At 43.6% G+C, this 17,024-nt stretch overlaps 8 protein-coding genes across 8 annotated transcripts; 4 read left to right on the plus strand and 4 right to left on the minus strand.

Moving 5' to 3' along the window:
• Positions 1-272: 272 nt before the first annotated feature.
• On the plus strand, positions 273-1,824 carry BYT42DRAFT_565361 (ankyrin repeat-containing domain protein). Its single transcript, XM_051567861.1, has one exon. It carries the CDS (start codon positions 522-524, stop codon positions 1,746-1,748), a length of 1,227 nt encoding a protein of 408 aa, XP_051424413.1. The 5' UTR covers positions 273-521; the 3' UTR covers positions 1,749-1,824.
• Positions 1,825-1,894: 70 nt separating this feature from the next.
• Positions 1,895-2,697, minus strand: BYT42DRAFT_612940 (ribosomal L37ae protein family-domain-containing protein; the record flags this gene model as incomplete). The annotated part of the gene is made up of 3 exons (XM_051571679.1): positions 1,895-2,041; positions 2,116-2,244; positions 2,581-2,697. The coding sequence occupies 3 exons, from the start codon at positions 2,695-2,697 to the stop codon at positions 1,895-1,897; spliced, it is 393 nt and encodes a 130-aa protein (XP_051424414.1).
• Positions 2,512-4,764, plus strand: BYT42DRAFT_293592 (uncharacterized protein). The gene is made up of 3 exons (XM_051562884.1): positions 2,512-2,532; positions 2,606-4,387; positions 4,466-4,764. The coding sequence occupies exons 2-3, from the start codon at positions 2,933-2,935 to the stop codon at positions 4,679-4,681; spliced, it is 1,671 nt and encodes a 556-aa protein (XP_051424415.1). The 5' UTR covers positions 2,512-2,532; positions 2,606-2,932; the 3' UTR covers positions 4,682-4,764.
• A 3,156-nt stretch (positions 4,765-7,920) lies between these two features.
• BYT42DRAFT_565372 (ribosomal L29 protein-domain-containing protein) lies at positions 7,921-8,359 on the minus strand (the record flags this gene model as incomplete). Its single annotated transcript, XM_051567862.1, has 2 exons — positions 7,921-8,289; positions 8,333-8,359. The coding sequence occupies 2 exons, from the start codon at positions 8,357-8,359 to the stop codon at positions 7,921-7,923; spliced, it is 396 nt and encodes a 131-aa protein (XP_051424416.1).
• Positions 8,360-9,227: 868 nt separating this feature from the next.
• BYT42DRAFT_612943 (uncharacterized protein) lies at positions 9,228-9,665 on the plus strand (the record flags this gene model as incomplete). The annotated part of the gene is made up of 1 exon (XM_051571680.1): positions 9,228-9,665. One exon carries the CDS (start codon positions 9,228-9,230, stop codon positions 9,663-9,665), a length of 438 nt encoding a protein of 145 aa, XP_051424417.1.
• Positions 9,666-10,060: 395 nt separating this feature from the next.
• BYT42DRAFT_565395 (uncharacterized protein) lies at positions 10,061-10,752 on the minus strand. Its single transcript, XM_051567863.1, has 2 exons — positions 10,545-10,752; positions 10,061-10,478 (listed from the first exon to the last, which is right to left on the minus strand). Exons 1-2 carry the CDS (start codon positions 10,699-10,701, stop codon positions 10,360-10,362), a joined length of 276 nt encoding a protein of 91 aa, XP_051424418.1. The 5' UTR covers positions 10,702-10,752; the 3' UTR covers positions 10,061-10,359.
• Positions 10,753-11,874: 1,122 nt separating this feature from the next.
• On the plus strand, positions 11,875-14,702 carry BYT42DRAFT_565399 (uracil phosphoribosyltransferase-domain-containing protein). The gene is made up of 16 exons (XM_051567864.1): positions 11,875-11,957; positions 12,025-12,036; positions 12,178-12,221; positions 12,295-12,328; positions 12,386-12,487; positions 12,551-12,625; positions 12,699-12,843; positions 12,914-12,956; positions 13,038-13,087; positions 13,150-13,218; positions 13,305-13,475; positions 13,540-13,628; positions 13,709-13,793; positions 13,867-14,115; positions 14,182-14,335; positions 14,394-14,702. Exons 1-16 carry the CDS (start codon positions 11,908-11,910, stop codon positions 14,414-14,416), a joined length of 1,395 nt encoding a protein of 464 aa, XP_051424419.1. The 5' UTR covers positions 11,875-11,907; the 3' UTR covers positions 14,417-14,702.
• A 167-nt stretch (positions 14,703-14,869) lies between these two features.
• On the minus strand, positions 14,870-16,587 carry BYT42DRAFT_612946 (uncharacterized protein; the record flags this gene model as incomplete). The annotated part of the gene is made up of 3 exons (XM_051571681.1): positions 14,870-15,174; positions 15,231-15,578; positions 15,636-16,587. 3 exons carry the CDS (start codon positions 16,585-16,587, stop codon positions 14,870-14,872), a joined length of 1,605 nt encoding a protein of 534 aa, XP_051424420.1.
• Positions 16,588-17,024: the final 437 nt, after the last annotated feature.

The following is a 17,024-nucleotide window of genomic DNA, read 5'->3' on the forward strand; positions in this document are numbered from 1 at the left end:
TTTTCGACCTCGAGCGCTCGAGCTACTTTTAAAATGGTGCTTGCTTTTCGAAAGAATCGATGCATAAAATATAGCATTTCATTGTATGTCAAAGGCTTATAAGTATCAAATGCAAAGTATATTTTATAACTGAGTTCACTGTCATTTTGTTGTCTTGCACGAGAAAAAAGTTATCTTTTTTTTGAGCCGCATTTGAAAGAAGATTTTGACGGTCTCAGGGACTACTTGTGAGACGGCAGACGATGCATGAAGTCATTATCGTTTGTGCGGAGCTTCACTTCAAAAAATTCGCATGCAAATTGTTATGATGATTTCTGCCTTTGTTGCTGATATTTGATATTTGTATTACGGTCACCGTGAATGTGGCTAAAGCGAAATTCGGCTGCATAATTGTTAGCAACCTTTTTCTACCACTCAGAACAGGATATGGAAGCTTCTTGGAAACGGAGATAGGTGTGGCGGTTATTGAAACGTTAGAAATTGATGGTTGTTTTTCCTTTTTCACCAGTTTGGTAGTCACCATGACCGAAACCAATAAGCGAAGGCACGAAAGCCCTACAGAGGATACCTCAGCGGCGAAAAAAGTAGACCACAAGTGCTCCCCCCTCGACGATGCCAACAAAGATATTTGGAAGTCGGTGAACTTGAATAATTTTGATATCAAAGTGTTGTACCAGTATATCCGGTCAGGCGGCGATGTGCACATGCTCAGTGCCGATGGTTACGGAATTTTGTACTTGGCAGCCCATCACAAGAACATTGAAGCGCTACGGTTGTTACTATTGCAACCGCATATAGACGTCAATGCATCCCACGGTCCACACAACGAACGAGCATTACATGCATCGAGCAGTGCAGGCCATTTTGATGCTGTGGAATTATTACTTGAAAACGAAGCCAATGTGGATGTGACGGATGCGCTCGGACACACGCCACTTAGCAACTCACTGTTTGCCAAGTCGTTTCCATGCACCGAACTTTTGCTGAAAGCCGGTGCCTCGAGGGACATTCAAGACAGTCAAGGCAATTACCTCATCCATCTAGCGGTGAGTAATGACTTTATTGAAGCGGCTAAAGTCTTTCTTCAAGATGCATCCATGATTGACAAACCCAACGCACGAGGGTTGTCACCGTTGGCGCTGGCTATCAGTCTAGGTCATATGGACCTCATGCGGGTTATTTTGGACCATGGGGCGGATGTCAACAATCGATCAAAGTTAACGACGGTGCTCCATTTAGCAGTTCAATGGAATCGTTTTGAGGCCGTTCAGGCTTTGGTGGAACGAGGATGCAACGTCAACGTGATTAATGCCATGGAAGAAACACCACTGTATGTGGCGGTTCAACAGCGAAAAATCGATCTTGTACGATATCTTGTCGAACATGGAGCTGATCCTACCTATTCCATCCACGATACCTCCGTGAACATGCCACTGCTGTATGCCGCGAACCATGGATACAACGAAATGTGCATATTACTTGTTACGAAAAAGACATCCCGAGACCTCTTGAACAGAGCGGCCACCATGAGTCAGCGAAACCATTTCTTTGTCACAGCCAAAATTTTACGGGAACAAGCGATGAAACGCAACGCTGTAACCGTCAAATCAGTTATTGAAGAGCCTGCCGATGCCGATTTCAGTTCGCTGATCAATCTCGAAAGCGATGACGACGACGACGACGACGAAAAGGCCAACATCGATAGCAGGTCGTGTCTGGAATCCACTGCGGAAAAGAAACCATCATGACACACCTACACATACATGCGGGACAGCAATAAAAAAAAGAAATGGAAGCTCTTCGATAGATTGTAGAGAAAATATACAACGTGGCATGCGTGAGAAGGGTTTTTATTTTGGTTGGTTCAAAAAAAGAGAAAGGTGAAAATGCGCCTTTAGATCTCGGCCAACTCACGAAGACGACGAACAGTGGAGCGGACAGTGGCAGCAGCAGTGGTAGAGACAGTGTAAGCACCGCCAGCCATGGTCTTCTTGCAGCCCTTGCACTTCCAGATACCAACAGCAGTACGCTTAACGGCGTCCTATGAAAAATGCCAAAACAAAAAGGAGTTTAGCTTCATTTCGGGGGAATGTCAATTGGCGGGCTAAAACGTACCTTGCCGCAGAAGGTACAGGTGTACTTTGCGTGCTGGGTGATTTCCATCTTCTTCACTTGCTTACGGAGGGAAGCACCATAACGGGTACCGTACTTTCCGGTGATTCCGACTTTCTTGGTACGCTTGGCCTAATGAAGTCAATGACGGCAAATGGTGATGACGATCGCAAAAGTGAACAAGCGCAATTCGATGTGTTGATCAATCATGTGATTCCAAATGGTGTATTGATGGCGAAAAGGACGAAGCAAAGTTGTTCACAGATTTGAGTAGATAGATGAATAAAAGAAGCAGATGGATGGATGGATGATCGATCAAAACGACAACGGATGCAAATGAACAAGATCAAGCAATGGAATGAGCGTTAAGTTTGTATTGATGAGTAGTTTATCGGATAGATGAAAAGGATGGATGAATAGGTCAGTTGATGCATCATCAAATTTTCATATAAAGGTCCATGTACATACCATTGCTAGATGTTCGTCGAGAAAGGAAGGACGCTCAGAACCACGGCTCCACTGTTCGAGGCATGCACCCCCCTCCCACTCTCTCCTCCGGTAGTCACGCTCCCGCACAGACGACATTAAAGCTCCGCATATCGCCCCTCTTTTCCAGTGCCCGCCAGTTGTAATGCAGCTCTCTTTTTTTTCTTGCACCGAAAAAGGCCGACCTGTCCTGAAGCTCATTTGACCATTGTCCCATTGAGCTATATTACAGTACCTTTTTTTAATTAGGCTTGGAGAAAAGAAGACATATCTATTTTATATACCACACAAAACCTCCCCTGTCATAATCTTTTTTTTTATCCTCTGCAAAGATATGCCCAATTCGCCACCAAGCACGCCTCACTCTTTTCACAGTCAGACGCAGCAGGAGTTAACTCCATCCGGCATCACCAATGGAGCGCTTCCTCAACATTATCCCAAATCGGCACGTGCAACCGGCGAAAGCATGGCCTGCCTTGTGGGAGCTTCTTTAACCGCGGTCGGAGACGCTGTCTATGTATTTGGCGGCTTTGATCGATACAGCGATGAAGTCTTCAATAATTTGTACAAGTTAACGCGCAGGGACCAGCATCAGTACGAATGGCAGTGCATGTACTATATAAAAGAAAAAGCACCTTCCAAACGCAACGATCACTCGGCAACACTGTGGCGAAAAGATAAACTTATCATCTATGGCGGAACAGGCGAAGACGAAGAAGAATATTATGCCGATATCATTGTGCTCGATCTGCAGACCATGACATGGATCCATCCCACCACAACAGGCTATCAACCTGAAGGAAGGGTCAAGCATTCGGCGACAATCTATGACGACAAGCTCTACATCGCAGGAGGTCTGACCCGACATAATCAATACGCAGAAACTCTTTTGATTTTGGATTTGATCACTTGGGAATGGCAGAAGCCCATCCCCTTTGTGTGCTGTTTTCAGCATATTACCTTTATGTACAATGGACGGCTGTATCTGTTTGGTGGATTTCACGTGGACATGAGCCGGTCCAACCACTTGTCATTTATCGACATGGATCGACACACCGTCACGCATTTGGAAATTGATTCATCGTCGGCTCCACCGCTGGCGGGGCAGCGGTTCTCTCAGATATGCGGGGATCAGTTGGTCGTCCTTGTCACGGATCCGGTATCGCAAGCCTCTGCAGAGACAAAGATGACCACCGGTGTTTGGCATCTCGATTTACCATCGATGCAATGGCAATACCATGACATACCTACCCGTTGTGAAAATCAACATTGGCACTACTTTGCCATGGCCGAACATGATACCTTCTTTTATCTCTTTGGCGCTGACGACGATGATCCCGACGAGTATTATTCTGTCGTGTTACGCATGGATCTCAAAGAGTATGGCATTGTCCCTGTCCCACCTCCGCAGCTGGGTTCGGATTTGGTGGGACTTCTGTTCCAGCAGTCCGCGTTTGGGCAACAGACGGCCGATTTCTCTATTCATTCAACGATTGAGCCCGAGCGCGGGGAAATTCGTGTTCATCGACTGGTCATGGTGGCGCGATGGCCACATTTTACCCATCTCCTCGATTCTGGTATGGTGGAATCCTTGAACAGTTCCTTGACCCTTCCTGAACCTTTTTCGGTTTTGGAAGCGTTTGTTCGATTTCTTTACACCGACACGTTGGATGAATCGTTATCGACGGACCTTGTATCAGATTTGCTTGTCATGGCTAATCTGTACCAGTTACCTCGTTTATTAGCATTATGCGTTCGACGTTTGCACAGTGGGATTGATGTTGAAGTGGTGAGCAAACTTTACTGGTGCGCAGGTGAAGCAGGTCAAAGAGGACTGCAACAAACAGCGCTTCATTTTATATTCCAGTACTTTGGGCAAGTTTGTCGCACAGCAGGATACCGCGATTTACCATTGTCGATCATGTATGATATCTTGGATGAATTACCGCAAAATGCGGCCATCCACGTCCGTGCGCGCGATGACCACCTACTTCATTATTGTAACGGAGACTCTACAAGTCAAGCTCTCGCCATGGAGTTGGCAGCATCTGTGGAAGATCAAAGCATGCCAATGGAAGTATAACCTGCAGAAAACGTGTCTGAGAAAAAAAAGAAGCTTTACTGATCTGAATATATTGTTGTTAATGTTTTCTCCCCAAAAGCTATCGTGATCTGTCCATTAATTAAACCGCAAAACCATGCACTCGGGCATACATGCAAATATAGATTAACAGATTATGCACACTCATCAATCGGCTATCGCACAAAAAAAAAGTCTTGACAATTTGAAAACATTCAACAACCCTTCCTTACTACTGGCCCCACGCCGTCGTTCATTCTGACTATGAACCTCTAGTAAAGAGAACAAGGCGAGAATAGCGCTGCGGTAAGCAGGGCAACAAGAAGCGATGATCGCAGAGAGATGGCAACTGCAAGCTATAGGGATAATCATGTTTGTGATAACTGAGCTGTGTCCATGATTGACAAACCGACAATCAACTTGCTTTTCCTTTGCTTTATTCAAGACCATATAAAAGATGGATCGAATTGTACGACCGGAAATTCCATTACTTTTGCGAATGCTGTCACCGCTCGATTTAAGAATCATCCCGCCAAAATTAATTCTTAAATCGAGAATATGCTTAACTCGAGTAGTCCTAAATCGAGTGGCGAATTGGTCACCGCTCAGTTTTGGGGTCATCCCGGGAAAGCACAAAAAATGGAAGATGCTAAAATCGAATTTGATGTAGCATACAACGTATAATAAAAATGACGATGGAAAATTCCAAAAGTGAGTGAAAAATCGAATGGTGTCTTTATGCTTTGCCAAGATTCATTCGAATCAAACGCACAAACGGCTGCATCTTTTTATCGAACACAAAATAGCCCAACTTGTCACTGTGCAGAGAAGCGGAGAAGGAGGACTCAATTTTTCAAGAGGAGATAACAGTGGTCCTGCAGGTCAGTCAATTTATGCGAAAACGTGCAAATGAAGAAATCAAACTACAGGTGCTGTTACTGCGCTGATGCGTGTTTCTATTGTACATATCCATAAGGGCACCTTTTGACGTACTCAAAGTACATTCTGTTAACTTGCTCTCATGCCTCTTGGTCATTGCGCTCTCTGTGTTCCATCGCCATTGCAACACGGCACCATGGGAATAGCACCCTGGTTTGTAGAGTGGTAACGTGAGTTCTTATACTCACAGAAATATTGAAGACACGATTTCAAAATCAAAACTGATACAAAGTAATAGGGCAAGGTAGGGAAACTTTCTAGCATGCAACAAGATAAAAGAGAGTGCGTAAAATCTGAAGCATGTCGCATCAGCGTTCACCATAGGCTTTACTGCACGTTATAGAGTGACTGTGGTGCACATGGGTTGCTGATGGCAGCATGAATGACATGGCGCAGTCCCTCTTTGCATGGCTTACGCGAAAGAAGAGTGAGGCGCTGAATTTCGCGAGTTTTGTTGCGGGAATCGAGCCAATGAGGTGCATTCGCGGTCATAAAGCAAGGTCACAATCGAAGGTCCTCGAACGATTTTTGAAAAAGATATAAAAAGGGGGCGTTTCTTCTCATCTCTTTTTTTCTTTTGTGCGCCAGTTCGGAATCAGGGGCTGCTAGGCTGGTGGTCACTGGTAATGATGAACGCTCCGGTTTTTGGTAAAGCATTCGGGGTATGGCGAAAAATTCGAAAACCATCTTCTAATGATAGGATTGGCCATCCTCTGAAGAAGATTGTTTTCGTTCCCGTTGGCTCTTCCCTTTGGGCGCCTGACTAGTCATCAGCGCGGTCATTGTGGAAGGTATGTCGGTGGGTTTGCTTTTTAATCGCAACAAAGGTAAATGAAAAATAAAAAAGGCTTTTGCCTTTATTATTCTTTTCCCAACCCTTTGTGGGTTGAATAATAAAAATAAAAAGTGGGCTTAACGTCCTGTGGACGATCACACGCCACTTCATAAAAAAAAATGAAAAATGGTTTGCTTAGGAAATGTATGTACAACAGGGTAGACCTTTGTTTTTTATTTGTACATGATTCCTCAATTCAATAAAGACATCCAATTAACTCCTCTTGCCCAAAACCGTCCGCCTTATTCACATGTTCTGCCTGCCGCAGCTCACTCTCAACTATGCCATCCACATCTACTTGGCTCAGTTAACGTCAAGTGGGTTATTGCTTGGTCGTTCCACTGAGGGAGGCTGCTCTTGGCGTCAAAAGCGGCAGAATCGTAGACCGGCAAACGCGACGGAGTAATAAAGAAGTAGTTGTGGCAAGATCAACAGAACTGCTATAGGTGTGTTTTGCTAAACCGTGAAAAGAGAGGAAGTAGAGAAGAGGGAGTTATTGCTGAGGAAGGAACACAGTCCGCCAAGCTTTCGAACATGGCGGTGGTGGTGCTTATCAGGATGTGAGGTCGAGTGCCATAGTTTACGTTGCACCTTTTTTAAGTGATGGGACCCTCGCGATGAGCATTGGTCCTTTTGAAATGAACCAGCATAGCAACTTGAATGTAAAACCATTTATTTTTAAAGCAAAGATTGGATACCGGATACCAAGAGACCGTTTCTCTTGTCATGCAACAAGCGACAGATTAGTTATGGTGAAAGGGATTAACTTTCTCCAGCCTCGTATCTTTTTTAAGCATGGCCGCCTTTTTGAAAATGATTAGCTTACTCCTGCTCCAGAGAGTGATAACTGCGAGAAATAATTTACAGCCTACAATTATCAAAAGCCCAAAAGGTGAATCTTCAATCGGATATATTCTAAAAATCGAGCATTTTTTAAATCGAGTGATAACTGTATGACACCAATAATTTACATGTCCATGTGTGGACAAAAAAATGAAGCAACCATTGAGTTGTTATGCAGAATCACATTTCGATGAGGCATACCTCAAAAATACGATATGAATATCTATTTTCGAGGTACATGTTATGAGCGCTATAGCTGTCTTGGTAAGACAGCTGACAATATTGTTCATGCAAGAGAACCATGTATGCGATGAGAACCATGTATGCGATAAGCGAAATAAACACATCGCAGCGGATCTTGCACGTATACGATCAGGAATAATCGTCACCAACTTTTAACCACAAAAAATCCGTAAACCCAATGCCATGATTCGCATACCTTGTTTTTCCCATTTCTATATCCCATTCCACAGATGCCAAGTTTGCAAACCAAATCATCACGATACTCAATTCAACAATTCCAATTCCGTGCAACACACCGGCAGTTTCTGTTTTCCGTTTTTTAATGCTTAGAATAAAACAAAGACTTTGGGCAGGTGTTTTTTTGATGATAACAACACGCTTCTTAAGCCTTGACAGCGTACTTGCGGAGGGGGAAATGAGTCAACTTCTTCTGGAGCTTGACGGTCTTCAAGCTCTTCTCAAAAGGAGTCAAGGCTCGGCGCATAGCACGGGTCTTCTTGCAGCGGAGATCCAAGGGAGTGAATTTCTTCTTCTGGTAGAAGAGACGAAGCTGTTCACGCTGGGTCTGGTTGATGACAGTCAAGATTCTGGCGACGTTCTTACGGGCGCGACCGATCTCCTGGAGCTTGGAGGAAGAGCCACCGGCAACCTTCTGGACACGAAGAGAAGCAAGTTCTTGCTTGGCTTCATCAAGGAGCTTGACAAGCTCGGCCTTGTTCTTGTTGCGAAGTTCGTGGGCTTTAACGGCAACCTGCACACAATTGAAAGAGTATCATTAGTAAGAGCAAACATACATAACCGATTCCCCCCAATCTCCCCATCTCTCACGGAACAAAAAGAAAGTGATCGCGCTGAAGTGGATGAGAATTTCACTGATTCAATTGGTTACAATTGCCGTGACATTTTATAGATCAAGTTTTCGACCGTAGGTGCTTCATCCGTCTCGTTAATCGATCGTGAAAATAATCATCCATTTTCGGCGTATACACTATAACCATAATCCATCCCTTCCCCCCCATCTTCCCTATCTCTCTTGGACGGATTCACTCACCATTGCGATGGATATGCTGCAAGAAAGATAGTGGCAGAGCTTCAATCAGCATGTCCCAGAGGGTAAGCTTGGTGCATTATGAACTCCGCACCGAACCGGGATAAGCAAGTCACAGTTTGCTGCTGCGATTCGCTGTCCGTTCCATTGTTCCGGAGTGGCCCTGCTTTTGTCTGGTCACTGCCCTACGCCGGTGACGATTCTGAGTTACTGAAGAAACATGCATGTCCATCCTATACCTTGCGCGTATGAATGATTCTTTTATCAATTATGTTATTCTGTAATCATTGTTTTCTTGAGAGAAACGAGTCAAGCACACAAAAAGAGCTATAGGAAAGCATCAATTTACGAAAATTGAAAGGAATAAAATAAGCTTGATAGTTTTTTTGTTGTGCTTTATTTCAAGTGAGAGACCTGTTTTCATGAGATGATGCATCTAAAACAATATTGTCGATTTTTTCTCAAACATCAGCAAGAAGAGGAGATTGACTTTCACGTGATAACTCGGCATTGCGTGCCAAGCCCAAAGACATCAACTACATTGGAATTTTCGTCGCTCTAGGTCTCCCTTTTTCTGCGAGTGTTGATTTTCATATCTTTTTTATTTCGGTCAAGTTTGATTTGTGATCAGCTTCACCATCATGACGAGCGGTCTACATGCCTATCGATCTTCCAGATTGCCAGGAAAGCAGCTTGTACTTGGACTGTGGCAAAACACAGCGATTCCGTCGTCTCTCTGGACCATGGCATCTTACCTCACCATTGGTGCCATAGCAATCACCACGGTTTCGTTTCTATTCTGTTTTTTCCTGTTTGTCAGCTTGTTTGATGATTTTCTACGGGTCACAGCCCCTAGTCGGATGTGGGGTCTTGTCAAGAATAATCGGTGGATCCATTTGGAATATACTTCAATAGCAGACATTATCAAGCAACAACTGGCTAACCTCGCAGAGTGGGAAAAGCGGAAACGAGCTTCGTGGTATCCAGAGCATCAACAAGAACTCGATCGGTTTCACGACTTTATAATCAGTATCACTAGCTATCTTGGCTGTGACTTTGCAAAGCAGAAGGATCAGTAAATTCTTTCACCTCATCATCTAATCAGCGAGTAGTGTCTCTGTGCAATATTACATGATTCATTATTTGGCTGCGACGATTATATTCAGCATGTAGCCGACTCTCCCCATCTTACGTTGTGTATCCATCATTGGGTGTTTTTACACAGGCACGCACGCACACGTCTACCTATCGAATGGCACAACTAATGCACCTTTTTTTCGGCTGTGGGCTGGGAATCACCGCAGTTTTCACAATCACATGAAATCGTGTACAACAGTAACAAAAAGCATGGTAGCTTATAGTCGAACACTTAAATCATAGATACCCCTCACCCATACCATCCCGAAGCAAAATAAAAGATTACCCATGATACCGCTTGGCCGTGCAAGAGAAACTATTCTTGACAGAAACCCACTTTTTGCCCTTGTCGTACATGGCACGAAAATTTGTGATACCTGAATGTTTTTCTTTATTGATGGAACGGGAATATCGTAAGCAATGTGGGGCCTGTATATATAACAATGATAGGTAAGGTTTTTTTTTCGCCCATTCCTCGTATGCAGAATACCATAATCGGTCAAAAAAAAACTGGCCATGCGAAGAAGACGCCTGATCGTTGGGGTAAAGCAGAGAACAAACCAAGCAATACAGTAGAAAATGATGAATGGGCTTGATATGCGTTTGGTTCAGCGCGGGAAATGACACATCTTGCTTTTATTCTTTCTTGACAGTTTTAGCGTCCTGGTTGTCTTCCATGACCGCGGCAATGATGTATGCGACGACTACCAGGTTAGCAACCAGAGCTGCCGATCCTGCTGCGTAGGTATTGTTGCCTAATTTGTAAAAAGATGAATATGTGCAAGCTCAAAAGCCATAGAAGACAGACAAAATACACATACCGGCGAATAGGCCGTCTAATGTCAGAAAGTAGGTAGCGATGGGCAAGATGAACATGGCAAAAGAAAATCCTATAAGCTTGGCGACCACCGGGCGGCTAACGTTGACTCTCTTCTCGGTGCTTAATGACGAGTTTGACTGGGATTTCTCTCCTTTCATTTTGCCAATATATGTTTAGAAGAACAAGGAAGACAACACGCTGAAACGATTCAACAGTGCAACAATTCCGAGGAATTTTGGCGGAAGCTTAATTCTTCAGGATTTGCAATTTCTTTCGGTCCAATTTTTTCCTTCGTCACCTAGCATTCAGTACTTCTTTGATTTTTCGTCAGACACTTTGACTCTTCAAGTCACACGCTTTCTATTCCAATGATATGTACCGAGTCAAGTGTATAAGATAATCTAACCGTTATGTATCTCTATTATTCAAGTGCGTTTACATCGCATAATATGTGAGTCTGATCCCTTTCGAGAGTGGTTCGCAAATACGGATCCCAAAATGCGACCTGGTGAGGTCTTCCCCAGCAACGAACACCTACCATAAGGTTACAAGTCATTGACTATATATACTACAGTTATACCGTCTTGTTATTTATTTCATTTTTTGTCTATTTGACTTTTTCCATGTCGTTTTGATGCGTCTGGTAAAACTGCCAAGTCAGTAGAGGCGTGCTTCTTTCCTTGCAAACTTGAATCTCACTTTGCCTTGGAACCCTGCTTGAAGCATCATTTTACCCGTACGCCAACCCCAAATCGATCCTCATTCTCAAGATCAATCCGTTCCGAGCTCCAGCTGCATGTGCCGATCCTCTTGTACCATGACAACTTACGCTAATGTTCGGTTAGGTGTATAGCTGAGCATTTAAGGCATTGTTCACGCAAATAAACACCGGCACCAAGGGGGTTGACTGGGCTCTTCGAGAGTGGCGTCACGAAAAAGAAGCCATGCATCCTTTTCATTTGAGGTTTAAAGTTTCACCGTCCATCAAGAAAGACAAGCTTTTGGCGCCACACCAAAAATCTTGATATGTGATACAAAATCGCCTTTTTCGCTCGAAACACATTTCTCACTTGGGACCAAAAATCCAAAAAGAACCAACTAAAAAAGTACACCTGATTGATGAACAAACAAATGGCCGTTCAAACTGAACATCATCATGAGAAAATAGTGCTAGATCATATGCCCTTTTTTCTCTGTTTCTATCTTTCACAGGCTCGCGAAATCGCGGACTGATGACGTAGCTTACTCACAAAGCGAAGCAACTTTATTCTCAGTGGAGATCCAAAAAACTTTTTTTTTTCTTCTCAGTTTTTTTTTTTTTTTTTTCTTTCCATCTATTGAATCACTCAGCTGATCAACTTGGAATGAACATGGGCGGCAACAAAGTATTCCAATTGTGTTCCTCGGGAAGAAGGTATTCTGTAGACAGGGTAACTTGTTGCCGATCGTCATTAACGTTGTGTACGCTTTTATGTTTCTAGTCCCTGGTATCGGTACGTACTACTTGGCCGCTTTCCGCTTTTTTCCCATATCGAATCCGGAGTTTTCCCGGCTCGAATTTTTTTTTCTTGATTTATAACAAATGAGCACTTGTAAACGAAATATGCTAAATATCCTTGCGTCTGATATTCCAGTGCGGATGGTTCTACTACTGAGAGTTATGTTATTGGTATTGCAGGTCAGTGATTGGACAAATTTATGCATGAAAATAAGAGTCCTGAAATTTGAGAGACAACGCAATTTGTTGCTAGGTGGTAGTGGTAGTGGAAAAACGAGTGTCGCCGAGTAAGTTTTTGCAAATCGACTGTAAAATGCAATCCAGGTCCTTAAACTATGATAAAGGCGAATTCTCAAGAATTTGAATGTCCCTTGGGTGGTCATTCTCTCTATGGATTCATTCTACAATGTCTTGACGCCCGAGCAAAGTGCCTTGGCACATCAATGGTAAGATCCCCAAAATCAATGCTTCTCAAACAACCCAATTACTCAACGCCACCTTTCGATTAGTAATTTCAATTTTGATGTTCCCTCTGCTTTCGATTATGATCTGTTGTTTGATTGTCTTCAGAAACTGAAGCAAGGGTAAGCAGCAGCCTTTTGGAACCTGATTTCTCACCTACAAAAAGACGATTGATCTCTTTATCCAATTTTCCAGCAAATCCGTCAATGTGCCCATTTACAATTTTTCAACGCATGCAAGAGAGGAAAAGTGTACCACCATTTATGGTGCTAATGTCATCATTTTTGAGGGTATATTCGCTTTATACGATAAGAAAGTGAGAGATCTCATGGATTTAAAGGTGAGGCGACAATGGGAATGTTCACACGCTACCCAACCGACGCTTATCTCTCTTCTTCACTATTTTCCAGATTTTCGTCGATACCGATGGTGACATTCGACTGGCAAGACGATGTAAGTCACAAAAAAAAAAACCGGAACTCTCTCACGTTCGAAAAAAATAATAATTCATGCAATTCGTTTTTTCTTGATCAGTGCAGCGCGATGTTGCCGAACGTGGCCGAGATATTCCTGGTGCCCTGAGCGTATGCAGTTACTCATTCGATTGCTTTGGAATACAAAAATCGCTCACGAGATGGTTCAATAGCAATATACACGATTTGTCAAACCAGCATTTGATGAATTCATCGAACCGACCGTGAAATACGCTGATGTGGTATGTAACTTTCGAATGCCTGAAGAGATGACCATACGCGTGTTATTCATCATCCATTTTACTGGAACGATTCATGGTGGATATAGATTATTCCAAGAGGTCTTGAAAATGCTGTGGCCATTGATCTTATCACCAAGCATGTGCAACGTCAATTGCACGAGAAAACCACTCAACTTCGATGGGATCTTGTCAAAACATCCGTGGGAGAAACTTTACCACGTGAGGTGGTCGTCTTGCCTGCCACCAATCAGATCAGGGTAAGATCATTGGTCTAGGTTTGGGAATCTGGAGAATGCCAAGTGACCAAACCGCGGTATCTAGGGCATTCACACTATCCTCCGAGATAAGAATACACCACGCGATGAGTTTGTGTTCTACGCAGAACGCCTGTCCACTCTTATTGCGGAAACGTAAGTGAAAGACGTTGGGGACACTCCAAATTGGAATCCTTTGGCTGACCTATTTCGTGTTTGCTGTGCATTTCATGCAGAGGCTTGAGCCAACTTCCTCACGACAAGACTACAGTCACAACCCCTGTGGGTGAAACCTACGAAGGGTTAAAGTTCAATAGCGAGGTAAAAATTCGACAATCCAATGGAGAATATCCAAGCTTTCAAGGACTAAAGGAAAAACGACATGGCACGATAGATTTGTGGTGTTTCCATTCTTCGAGCGGGCGGTACAATGGAAGCTGGTCTTCGAAGAGTTTGCAGTGATGTGACGATTGGAAAGTTATTGATTCAAACCAATCCTAATACCGGTGAACCCGAGCTACACTATTGTAAACTTCCTTCCAACGTTCATAAACTCCACGTACTTCTCATGGACGCAACCATTGGAACCGGTGCGGCTGGCCTGATGGCTTTGCGTGTATTGTTGGACCACGATGTGCCAGAGGTAAGAGTGGCTAAAAAGATGATAATGCAAAAAAAAAGAAAGTATACTGACTCAGTCGTGCTACAGGAAAACATTACCTTTTTAACATACCTTGCAGCTCCAGTGGGCTTGAACGTTATCGCCAAAGCTTTTCCACGAGTAAAGATCGTGACTTCCATGGTCGATCCTGTTTTGTCTCGAGAAACTTTGTGGATCGAACCTGGTATTGGTAATTTCGGAGGTAAGTGTTGCGTTTTTGCTAAACAATCGTGGGACGAGAAACTAATTTGATGACACAGACCGATACTTTGGAACGGAGTAATGGCGACTGTATTCCAAATCATCGAAAGAGCATTATGAAAGACTTTTTCCCCCTTGGATTCTCCTTCATGTTATGCATCATAATTCAAAAAACATTCAATATATTGCATTCTTCATTCAATTTCGCAGAAAATGCATCGGAGATGATGCTTCACTCGAAAAGCGCTACTTCCTGAGTGAAAAAGATACTCGGGTTCCAAAAAAAAGGCTAATAAAAAGTCATCTGAACGTTCGTTTTGAGCATATTTAGCGACAACAAGTAGTAACTGATCGATGTACCATTTCCGTAAATATTTATTGATTTATTGTAGCTGCTGATGTGCTGACTATAATCTGAAAATTTGTGTCTGATAGTCATGGAAATTCTTCTTTTATTGAGGTGGCATCATGGTGATATGGCTCGCAAATAATGAGTTGCAAATTTAAAGACAACCGATCAGATAATCGACGGCTTTCACAGGGCGTTGTATCCCGAGTTCCCTTGCATGATGGGTGCAGAAATGTTCTGGGCCACCCATTGATGTCGTTTTTTGGCATGTTGCTTTTTGCAACGCCGATACAGACGAAATGCAAGCAAGACAATGACGGTGTAAATTGCGACACCGATAGATATACCAACGCCAATGAGAACTCCCCGGGATAAACCAGGAATCGGCGCACTGGCGGTCGTTCCTGTTGTCTCGGGTGCCAGAGCTCCTGATGAAGATCCATCTGCTGGGACATCGACAGGTGTTGCTTCATTGAACGGCGTCACTTTGTCTATTAAAAGAAATATAAGATTTCTTTTGTCTACCTTTATGTTGTACTGGTTTTACCGATTTTCGTCACCGAGAATGAGGGGTCAATCAGCATCGCCAGCTGTCCGTTCGATGGTTGGTAAAGCGCGCTTGCAGGATTCGCCACCAGATCCTGTAGCAAGTTTACTTTTTCCGCCGGAATCGCCATAGATACAACGAGGCCATCCACTGGTGCTTCATCTCGCTTTTTAATATGGTTGGTGGAGCTAGTGACAAAAATAATCATAATATCATCGACCGTAGTGTTCAACACATTGCTGATCAGTACCGGGAGTGACTGAAGAAACTGGGTTGTTAACGGCGGGCTTTGCAGTAATTGTTCATAGGACAGATATTTGAACCGTATGTAAGCGATGCTGCTTGCCGCTAATTTGCGTTTAGTTCATCCGGTTCAAAGTCATAGATCTATGTGAATAATTGTACCTGGGAGTGGTTTCCTGATATTTGGTGCAATAAATTCCGGTATGCCATCTTTGCCTTCTTGGGGAGTATTGTTTGCCAGAGACGAGTTGCTGCTCATTGAATATAACGGGTCTCCCTGATTTGTTTGACTTGGCATGCTTGTTGCTTCAGAGGTCATCGCAGACATATTCACATTGGCAGACGCTTGAGCAGCCATCTCGCTTGTGCTACTGGCGCTGGCTGTCGGCTTTGTGCTTTTAGCACTAGAGGGTTCATGGGCAGACTGCTGCAAGGACGAATAAAAAGTCGAGGGTACGGTCTCTGATGAAGGAATCGTTAATGCTTCTGTGGATAACATTGGAACTGCATTATCCAGCGTTAGCTTTTTTGAATGCTTAGGTGTGTCTGAGTGGTCGGTCGGTGCTGATTCTATCATGACTGTTGTTGCTGATATAATGCTTGTGGATGAAGGTGGCAAATCACTCTGTTTCGACGACGACTTTTCGTTTGGGGTTTCTTTTATGGGGTCGCCGTTGATGCGTGTAGTTGAGGCAACGGAAACTGTTTGCAGTGGCACCAATTCATCTTCTGGAACACTATCTTTCGTCGGAACGCTATATTCCGTTGGCGAAGGTGTCATGACAGACGAGGCGCTCTGCTCCACTACCGTTGGCGAGGTTTTGGTAGAAGGAAGATGGCTGGTATCGACGTTGCTACATGAAGCAACGGCTATAGGTCCGTTATCCAATGCGTTGGAGCATGCAATTATTCTAATGGACGAAGTTGGACTGATTTCTTCATGTCGCGCTGTAGTACTCACTCGAGCAGTAGAAGCAGCTGATATCGACAATGGGATAGGAGAATCCCCTGTTTCGCTCAAACTGCCGTATGAATGTACGCTATCTGATGTGAAAATAGCATCTTGCGTAGTCGCCATTGGTTCTTCCAGCGTATCAACGGTGTTGGATGGCATTGTGTGAGTAGTAGCGGGCGCTTCAGGACCCGGTGATGTTGTTGCATGGTTGGACGAGACAGTAGACTCAATTGGATCAGATGATGCTACTGACGATAGCAACGTGCTTGGAGATACATTCAACTATGATACATTTACTGTGTCAATGCTAAAACAGCTATGAAAAAAAAAATCCTTTTCATGATAATGGTCGCTTGGTTACCCAATTACTGAGTAGGTCATCCTCGTTGACAGTTGATGGTATACTGCTATGTGATATTGCCTCTTGCGCGAAAACAAGTGATAAACCCATATTGATAATAAAAATGAAACAACATGTTGCAAAGCAATAAGCTGACAGCCGTGATTTCATGGTGAATAGATATAAAAAGTGGACGAGAAGAGCTTAAAAATTTGGTTTTGACAAAAATTATTTCGATTTTGATTCAGCGGTGGTT

This window comes from Radiomyces spectabilis (assembly GCF_025331425.1).
Source record: "Radiomyces spectabilis strain NRRL 2753 chromosome Unknown BYT42scaffold_5, whole genome shotgun sequence".
NCBI lineage: Eukaryota > Fungi > Mucoromycota > Mucoromycetes > Mucorales > Radiomycetaceae > Radiomyces > Radiomyces spectabilis.